This window comes from Cuculus canorus, chromosome 3, assembly GCF_017976375.1.
Source record: "Cuculus canorus isolate bCucCan1 chromosome 3, bCucCan1.pri, whole genome shotgun sequence".
NCBI classification, from domain to species: Eukaryota; Metazoa; Chordata; class Aves; order Cuculiformes; family Cuculidae; genus Cuculus; species Cuculus canorus.
The window spans coordinates 4,689,727-4,699,553 of record NC_071403.1 but is presented as its reverse complement, the minus strand read 5'-3'; the positions used below and the strand labels follow the sequence as shown (position 1 = coordinate 4,699,553).

The following is a 9,827-nucleotide window of genomic DNA, read 5'->3' as shown; positions in this document are numbered from 1 at the left end:
TGTTCAGAAAGACTTGTGGGGATAGGACGAGGGACAATGGGTATAAACTGGAGAGGGGCAGATTTAGACTGGACATTAGGAGGAATTTCTTCACCATGAGAGTGGTGAGACCCTGGCCCAGGTTGCCCAGGGAAGCTGTGGCTGCCCCATCCCTGGAGGTGTTCCAGGCCAGGTTGGATGGGCCTTGGGCAGCCTGAGCCAGTGGGAGGTGTCCCTGCCCATGGCAGGGGGTTGGAATTAGCTTTAAGGTCCCTTCCAAACCTAACTATCCTATGATTCTAAGATTCTAAATTCTGTGTTCACAGTCTACTACCAGCCTCGCTCAAAGAGGAATTAATTCCCTAGTGGGATTCTAGCCTTAAAACAATAGTACCCTAATGGAGACAGCAAAATAAAAGCACACTTTTTCAAAAAAACACTAATGTTCAAAGTGGTATTTTTATTTGTATGCATAGTACACAAAGTTCTTTCATAGGAATATAAACATATCAACTTAGAAAGATCCACACCAGATCTGCCCAGTACTCTGTCTCGATGGATTCAAAAGCAGACGCAAGAAACTCCACAGAAGGCAATGACAGGACAACCTGCTCCCAGGAGAAAGCTTCTGCTTAATCTCCGTTGATGTAATGTTTGGCCAGTTTCACAAAACATAAAGGCCTATATCCCATAGAAAAGTAACATACATATTATAGAAAAATCTGTATTTCTTACTTATAGATTTCTGTACAGTAATATTTACAATATATTGCAAGGATTACAGTCACTATCTGATGTCTTTATGGTAAATACTTGCTTGCAGGCCATAAAAACCAGACTTTGTACCTTTCACCTGTTACACTACAGCTGTGGACATTGCCCCTTGTCACAGCATTGGAGCACCTTGAAACGCTTGGGTGTAAACAGCAGTTAGTACTGCACGCTCGCACTCCGCTTGACTATTTTAGTTGACATAGTTCGAGTCAAACAAAATCATTATGACTTGCCTTTGCCCTCAGCCCCAGTTTGAGGTTTCCCAAATGACTGGAAACCCAGCTCTTGTCGCTAAAATTTCTGTTCATAAAGCAATGGTCTCTCAGTTTATCACTTAAGCTGAAAGCCCCCACCCCTTACAAAGCATGTCTTTTATTATGAATTAGTAAAAAAATAATCTTGATTTTTTTTGGGGAAAAAGATAGATAGTGACTCATATCAGCAAGTTTTTGTCATTTTGAGGGCTATGATGGAAAGACCTAGCAGAAGGAAGGAAAAAGCCTTTACATGTAACAGTAACAGGAGCTGCGTGAAGCCCAGAGCTACCACTCTTTAGAAAAAGCACCGAATTACCTGTTCCTAAGATGTATGCAGGAAGGATTGTCTTCTCCTGTCATTCCTGGCATACTAGAAAAGGCAGGTAATTAGCTTATCCAGAAGGTATTACTGAATAAAGGGAATCTATAGCTTATGAGAGGAAGATTTTAGGTCCGTATCATCTCTGAAGTAAATGGCACCTTAGCGAGGGTGACATTCCTATTGGAGTTTGAGCAAAGCCAGAGAAATTTTGCCACATATCTACGTGAAAAGTCAACACGACCCTATTAAACCATTCATAAAGATAAAAAGGTGGATTAAAAAAAATATTCAGAATGGGGCCAGTTCCGATTTCACTAATCTCTGCCATAAAACATTCATCAGAAAGGTTGGTACTTTCGAGCAAATCAAACATTTTCCCTCCTAACACTGAAAACACATGACCAATGCACCTTTCATCTTAACTTTCAAGAGCTGTTCAGCTAAAAAAGCAAAAACAAACAGCAGTTTGAAAACTAAACAAAAAAAAAAAATCCTTGGAAACAAATCAAAATAATTCTCCTCCCCTGTGGCAGGGCACTGATTTCTCATGCTAAAGATTTTTTCCTGCTCTCCAAGCTGTCTACAATCATATATATTTTCGAAGTAAAGCAGTCCTTAGCTCTGACAAATGCATATAAATATTCACCTGGTACAGCACCTTGCAAAGTGAACACGAAAAGAACAGATGCATCAAAATGTGTTCCTGACTAATAAACCTAGACTGTATCCCTTAAAAACCCGCACCTTTAAGTGCATAGATCTTATCATTTTAGCAGCATCTTGGGTTGGAGTTGTCATCCTTTAATAATAATGTAACAAATACACATGGAAATTCCATTATATAACCAAATGTACTGGCTTCCCTCTAAGCTTGCAGAAGCTCACTCTTGCAAACAATTTAGTTTTCTCTTAAGTGTAAAGCAGGTTCAAAAATTATTTTATCTGGAATTGTTATCCATCTATCTCGACAACTTCAGACATGCAGACGTTAGAAAATAACACTAGAAAATGAAGACAAATGCCATGCATTCCCAAACTGTTGCTGTAAGTGAAAACTAGTCACCCAGGGACACATTTAAAACATATGGAAATGCAACCCAGAAGAGATCTCACTGTGAATTTAACTCATGTCAATCAAACCACTTGATGAGAGCTTCAAGGGCAACTCTTTCAGTATGCAGCGCCTGCAAAGGTTAAACTAGGAAACCTTTCCTCCTACCACCACCATTTTACTGAATCGTCACCGCTCACCATTTCTGCTCCTCCAGGTGTGTTTACTGAGAGTAGCAAACACTCGAGAAAGGCAGCTTGAGTGCTCACTTGAGCTCGGCATCCACTTGGCTGTGCCGGCAGCTGTTTCGGGCCAGAAGAGGCAGCGGGACGAGCTGCCCCAGTGTAGGCAGGAGGAATGCAGAGAATGAAAGTTGGTGCTTCTGGTCTCCTCAAACTCCAGGTCTGGCGGCTGGGTAGGCTGGACAATACATCCATGGCAACAGAAAGTAAAATTTTAACCTCTGCTGGACCCAAAGGGCAAGTCACCATTACGCCAGCAGGGCTGCTCTTACAGATGGGCATTGGTGTGACTGGAAGGAAACCTGGAAACCTGACTTTGGCTTTGATTGCAGTGTTTTTGGGTTTTGTTTTTGGCTTTCTTTTTTTTTTTTTGGTGGTGGTTTGGAATGTCCACAAAGAAATGCTTTGGTGCAAGAGATTTTCTAGCGAGGAATGACAGATTAAGGTCAGTGTTTAAGGCACAGTCAGCAAATTCCATGAGTTACTATAGAAACCTCATTCACTATATGATCTGAAGTACTTTTTATCAGGTTTTAAAACACTTATAGCTCAGCCAGTCCAAATGAAGCATTTTATTTACGATATCAAGGAAGGTGCTGTCTACACTGGGTGCCTCACTCCATCAGGACGTTTACCTGCCCTAACACGCCTTCTTGCCTTAGGCACAAGTCTGCCACTCTGTACATCTCAAGCACAGACCCACTCTAGGGAAGCGTGGCCTTACATAGCCTGGGATACAATTTCCTAAAGTGATTCTGTAAGCCTACTGCTCACTCATAGTGCATAACATTAAAGATGTTAAACTAGAAGCTGCCAAACAGTGCAATGTTTTCAATGTCAGAGCCGGAGATGTATTGCAAAAAAAAGTGGAGGATTCTCGCTACATGTGAATTGTATAGTTCTGCAAAACTCTTCTTTGACTACCTGTTCCTTGGAATGATGAGATTGAAAATATTTTGGGCAGGGTTTTAACAGAAATTCCTCTTCACGGAATGGGCAGGTTGTATGGCAGAGCAAGCTAGACAGATACAACATACTCCAATTTGGCTTGAATACTCTTTGAGAACGAGAGGCAAGGATTTAACTTACAACATGTTTGCCACGTATACGAGATAAAGCTGCCAGTTAGCCCTTACCAGCCAAGCAAATAACACCTGATGACGTCAGGATGAGCCCTGGTCAAACAGCTTTGGTTAAGACAGAGCCTTTGAATGTCCGGGTGGAGCCTGTCTGCCTGCAAGGAAACGCCTGACCCAGAGGATATTGCCATTTCATTCCCACTTTCTCCTCCCATCCCTGTCAACAAATTCATTGCTGGAAAGAGACGGGTGCACAACACAGACCTTCTGTCCCAGCTTGGAATGGCATCCTGAGGCGGTGAGCTGATGCTGAATATTATTATGGATGGCAGTTGTTGTCACACTTCGCTTGTCCAGTTCACAGTCTCCATGTGTCATTGCACTCTTGGACACTCCTGCACTTGTGACAAGAGTGAGGTTGCCCAGGGATGGGGGTGAGGGTAGAGGACATTAATAACATACTAAACTTGGACAAAATCATGAGCCAGATGAGGGAAGAGTGTCTTCCTGTGTCTGTTTTTGTTCAAATTCCAAGTCGAGGATTCTGAAGAAAGAGGAGGAAAAAACCATCATTTATAATTTATCACAACAGAAAAGCATGAGGTGATATTCTAAAGCTTTTATTCAGCTGCTTATGGCTATTTCCAACATAGTAATTGCCCCTCCCAGGAGACTTCCACTAGAATAATGAACATCCACTTAAGAATAGTGCTGAAACTCAAGGCTGAATAATCTTGATTGAACCCAGGAAGGAGGACATGGAGTAAGCACCCTTCTTAGAGTCAAGTACTGACAGGGGTAGGAGCTGAACTGCAGAGCTGAACTGCAGGCAATCCCACCAAGAAGCAGCAAGACCCATCTTGATGAGGACCTTAGTCTCCTAAAGATCACAACCCACACTCAGACCTTGCAATCATCACTCTGACTAAACGTGTTAGGGAACTTGATCCTTCAAATAGCTGTTTAATTTACACGGTGTGCCACCAGGTCCCAGAGAGCTCATGAAAAATTAAATAGAGAACATCAAATATGAATGGGATGATCACCGGCCCATAAAAGCTCTGCAGTTCTTGAAAGGTTCTTTCCTCATAATGAATGCTGGACTTTAGAAAACAGGTTTCTGCCTCTTTTTCCAAAGAAGTTGCAAGAGTTTTCAAGCCTCTTTGTATAATAAGAAGCTTTCAAGCATACGCCTGGGTGAGCTAAAGGGTGAGCACATTGCTCCCCTGTGAAGCACAGGAGTCCACTGCCCATTAATAACCAGTAAGTAAACTAAACGGAGACAAATACATGGATATGGTTAAAACATTCAGATATCTTCCTTGATGCTGCATTGTCAAAAGAAAGCATAAGACTGAAAGAAAAGATGAACATTTGGGTATAAGGAAACACTAATATCACAACAACAGGACTCATCTTCTGATCACATGGTGATAACCACTCTCAGCTCAAATTCTGCCCAGTAAATGTCGTATTGAACTCATGACAGCCCTTGATGAATCTTGTCCTTTATTCTGGGTGCTGCGCACTGGTATTTTTAGCTGACCTTTCTGACCTTTCTGTTTCTGTGGCCTCAATGGTAAGTATACTCACAGTTTTCAGAAATTAGCTTGGAAGCAATCATAGCCCTGCTGTTGGGGTCTACCAGCTGAGAGTGAGCCCCAGTATGTTTAAAATGAGGTTTATTATATAGACCCTATTGATCAGTGTTTCCCAGGCTGTCAAAAAGTTTGGTGCCAAAGGGAATTGCTACTGATGTAAAGCACTCCCTTGTTCTAGGTATTAAAGTTATTACAGAATGACAATATCCTTGAATAAACTTGCTGTTTACATTGAAAAGACCTTCTCCATTCCTGCCTTTGCCCTGGTAAAGCATCTCCTGCCCTTCGCCTCTGCACGCTGCCTGCTTCCCTGAGGTGGGTCACCAGCATCTCCTGTCTCAGCTGTGGTGCTGGACACCTTAGCACCATGCAAATGGGTGGGAAAGGGCCGACATCTCCCTTCTGAGCACAGGCTCTGTGGTGATAACTGCATTTCTGGCTCTAGAGCCCATCCCTGGGAAGAGCAATTAGGAGCAAAAAGGCCTTTATTTTGTTTTCCTTCATGGGAGCGTGGTTGGGTCTGTTATTGGACTGAAATCCCCCCATCCTCTGCACTTAGCAAGGTGAGCAGCTGTACCAAACTTCACAAACCTCTACCTGCATCATTTTGTTTTGTGTATCTCCCTTGCCTTTTACCACAGAAGGATGAGTGAGGAGAAATGTATAGCTCATGAGAGCTCTTTCTTCTCTCTAAGGTAATTTGGGAAAGGACGTGTCACGTAACAACACTTCTTTCAGTTGTCAGACGTGTACCTGACAACCATTCTTATCTACAAGGGCTTCAAATGTTTGTATGAAAATGGCTCTCTCTCTCTTTCCCTTCCTCCTCCCTCAACTTGCAGGAAGGAAATAGGTTTCAAATTTTAGAAGCGATCCAAATGTCACATAAATAAACCCCATTTCAAGTAAGTAAATGGATTTTTGCATTACATAGATTAAAGGAATCAGGAGTGACAGCCCCACATCCACACAACACAGAGGCTCAAGCACTACATTTCTCCACTTTCTGAAGGCCCACATGCTCTGTGAACAGCTGTACCTACACGAAACGATGTTCTTCTCACGCACCAATTACAAACTGTCAGAAAATATATACGTAATCCTTCATATCAAGACCTACTCACACGATTTTTAAATACCACGCCGTAAGCTGCAGTGCTTATCCTAAGGGCTTTGTGTATGGGATGGAGAAAAAAACTGCTGTCTGCTGGATGATCAGTACCAAAGGCAACATGAATATAGTCCTTTTTTAGGACTACATGAATGTAGTCCTTTTTTAGGAAATCACATACAAAATAAACACCACTTCTATTAAACCACAGTATTGGCTTTTACGAGGGCTAAATTTGCTCTGCTTTTGTCTGTGAAATTATTGATTTCCAGGTCGAGATCCCACACATTTGTATTAATTATGTTTAGTTTAACACTATGAACTACCCCTCTAACCAAGACGAACCGCACAAGTGATTTCCATCTCCCTATGCCAAACCGCATAGCAAAACCCACTGCAGAGCAGCAAAATCCACTACAACCAAACAGGACAGAAAACTTAAGGCCTGTGAAATGCTTGCCGGTCACCTGGAACAAACTTTTATGGTCCCAACAGAAAACTGTGGGGGAGGTAAGGTTGTTAGCAGGAGCACTGACTCAGCTTTGCTTTCCTGATAAGTGGGAGTGCCTAAATATAATAAGCGAGAGAGAGCGAGGGTGAGAAAGGAGGGAAAAATTGCGGCAATATAGTATAGAGTGTATTCCTACTTATTAATAGTTTCAGTTCAGTCTGTTTTCTAAGCAACTGTAATTAAGAGTTGAATGCTTTTCTAATTTTCCTTTTCTAGCATGTAATACAGCAGAAATTAAGAGAAAACAAGTTATTTACAAAGCAGGCAACTGCAAAAGGCAGACATCCCTCACAGACACCAACTCTAATTTCACAGGGGGGGCTCTGATCAAAATCTGGCAAGCCGCATGCATTTATTTGTTTGCATTTTGGTTTTTGTCGGGAACCAGATTTCTGCTTTGCAAAAAGGGCATCACTTGCACATGTAGTGTACAAAATACATTTTCTTTCTGCTTTTGACGGAAAGACTAAAATAAACTAAGGGAAGCCAACCGCTCTCTGAAGAGCAAAGAGAACTAGATTAAATCAAGAGGGTGAGGCTTTGCACACACCTTGAGTTCACCAGGCTGCAATGCACGCTGAAAGAAGCCATCATGCCAGTTCCTGGATCACCTCGTTACTCTCCCTGGCTTTCTTACACGTGTAGAGCCATTTGATTATCCGAGCGTTGCGCTCGATCACGGATGTGCTGCTTGGGACCTGCTCTGTGAGTTCATCTTCCAGAAGCCCCTCATCCCCACTGTGTCTCGTGAAGTCACTCTCGGACGTTGCCACACTGATGCTGCGGATCTTGAAAGAGACGTTGTCGGACACCACGGAGAAGTTCTCTCTCCCGAGATCCTCAATGACCTCCTGCTCCAGGCCACAGTACTTGAAAAATGTATCAAACTCAGAGAAGGATTTGGAATAGCGAGAGCTGATGTCCGACTGGGAGCGATGGAGACCTCTCCTCCTCACCTCCTTAACCTCCTCAGGAGGTATACTCAGCTTGAAGGGTCTCTCACGCTCTTTTGTACATACCTCTGGGGCTTCGGTGCTCACAGCGATGGTTCGCTCCACTCCATGGTTGCTCAGCTCATAGTGTTTTGGTGACAGGGGCTCTTTGCTCTCAGTAACTGCGGAGTCCTCCACGACTCTGGGCATCTCAGGAGAAGTCAACTGCTTCTCCTTTACAGACCCTTGCAAGATCCTCCTCACCAAGCTCCCCCGTGAGCTGTCCTGGCTTTGACCTCTCCCAAACTCGCATTTCTGGCGGTAAATCACCAGGGAATCCGGCCGTATCTGCCTCTTTGGGGTGCTGCGCCTGGCTATGGGGGGACCGTGCTGCAGGGGGGCACGGCACGAGTAAACCACCTTGGCCAACTCCAGGGGCTTCGTGCTCTTCCCTCTGCCAAAGTCCTTGCTGCTTTTCTTGCTCTCCAACGAACAGGTCTCGCTGCTGCTCTCCGAGGCTGAGCTAAGCACGATGACGGGTTCCTGCTTGGTGCTGATCACCCGCTGGCTTTTTACGTACTTGGCTTTATCGGCTGCCAACCTCTCCACGGCACTTTTCCTGCCTGGGTTGCCGGCTTCCATCTGCCTGCGGAGATACTCGGGACCCTTGTTGAGGAGCCGCAGGGTGAGGGACGAGTGGAGGTCGGAGATGGCGTGCATTCTCACGGCCCGAGAGAGTTCAGTTGGCATAGCAGGTTTCGGGGACGCGGATCCCGCATCCAGCCCTGGGAGGGGTGGGAAAAGGAAAAACAAGGGAAAAAAAGAAGAAGAAAAAGAGAAGAAATAAACAAACTAAACAGCTGGGAAGTGGAAAAAAAAAGAAAGGAAGAAAAGGGAGAGAAGGGGGGGAAAAAAACAAAACAAAAAAAAAAGGAAGAAAAAGGGGAGAAGGGGAAAAAGGAAGAAACAAAATGAAAAGTGAGTAGAAAAAAAGGGAGAAAAGGGAGAGAAGGAAAGAAAGAAGAAACAAAACCAATGCTAATAATTAAAAAAAGAAAGAAAAGGGAGAGAAGAGACAAAAAAGCTGAGAAGTAAAAAAAAAGGAAGAAAAGTGGGAGAAGGGGGAAAAGGAAGAAACAAAATGAAAGCTAAGAAGTAAAAAAGGGAAGAAAAGGGAGAGAAGAAAAGAAAGAAGAAACAAAAAAAAAAGGCTGAGAAGAAAAAAGGTCAGAAAAGTAAGAGAAGGGGAAAAAATAAACAAAAAAACTACGAAGTGAAAAAAAAAAAACGGAAGAAAATAAAAAAAAGAAGAAACAAACCAGAAAGCTGAGAAGTAAGAAAAAAAGGTCAGTAAAGGGCGATGTGAGCTGCAGGGCTGATCCCCCCCGGCCCCTCCGCGCCGCTGCCCGAAGCTCCGCGGCGCCGCGCGTCCCTGCGCCTCTCTGCGCGTCTCCGAGCGCGTTTGCGCGTTTCCGAGCGCGTTTGCGCTCCTCCCGCCGGGCGTGAGCCGGCCCCGCCGCCAGGGCACGGCCAATCCCGGGGCCGGGGCCGGCGGGGGCTCCCGGGAGCACCGGCAGCAGCATCTTCTGCCGGGCCAGCGGCTGCCGGGGGGGTGCGAGGGGGCTGCGCCGGCATCTCTGCCCCCCTCCCTCGGCAGCCTGGGATAGGGCTGCAGGGGGTTACCTGGATGTGCGGTAGCAAAAGGCATTTCTGCTCTTGGAAGGGCAAAAATAAGGAAGTTGGAGGAATGGAAGTGGGAGGTGTCCCTGCCCATGGCAGTGGGGGTGGAACTGGATGGGCTTTAAGGTCCCTTCCAACCTAAACTATTCTATGATATTAAGAATCTCAGGAAAGATGGAGAGGGACTTTTTTTTTTCCAAGGGCGTGGAGTGATAGGATGAGGGGAAGTGGCTTTAAATTGGAGGGGAACGATTTAGGGCTACAAAGATGATCCGAGGGCTGAACAAC

At 44.6% G+C, this 9,827-nt stretch overlaps 1 protein-coding gene across 1 annotated transcript; it reads right to left on the bottom strand.

Moving 5' to 3' along the window:
• Nucleotides 1–418: 418 nt before the first annotated feature.
• On the bottom strand, nt 419–9,348 carry FAM110C (family with sequence similarity 110 member C). Its single transcript, XM_054063690.1, has 3 exons — nt 9,179–9,348; nt 7,478–8,644; nt 419–4,248 (listed from the first exon to the last, which is right to left on the bottom strand). Exon 2 carries the CDS (start codon nt 8,607–8,609, stop codon nt 7,518–7,520), a length of 1,092 nt encoding a protein of 363 aa, XP_053919665.1. The 5' UTR covers nt 8,610–8,644; nt 9,179–9,348; the 3' UTR covers nt 419–4,248; nt 7,478–7,517.
• Between the last annotated feature and the right edge of the window lie 479 nt (nt 9,349–9,827).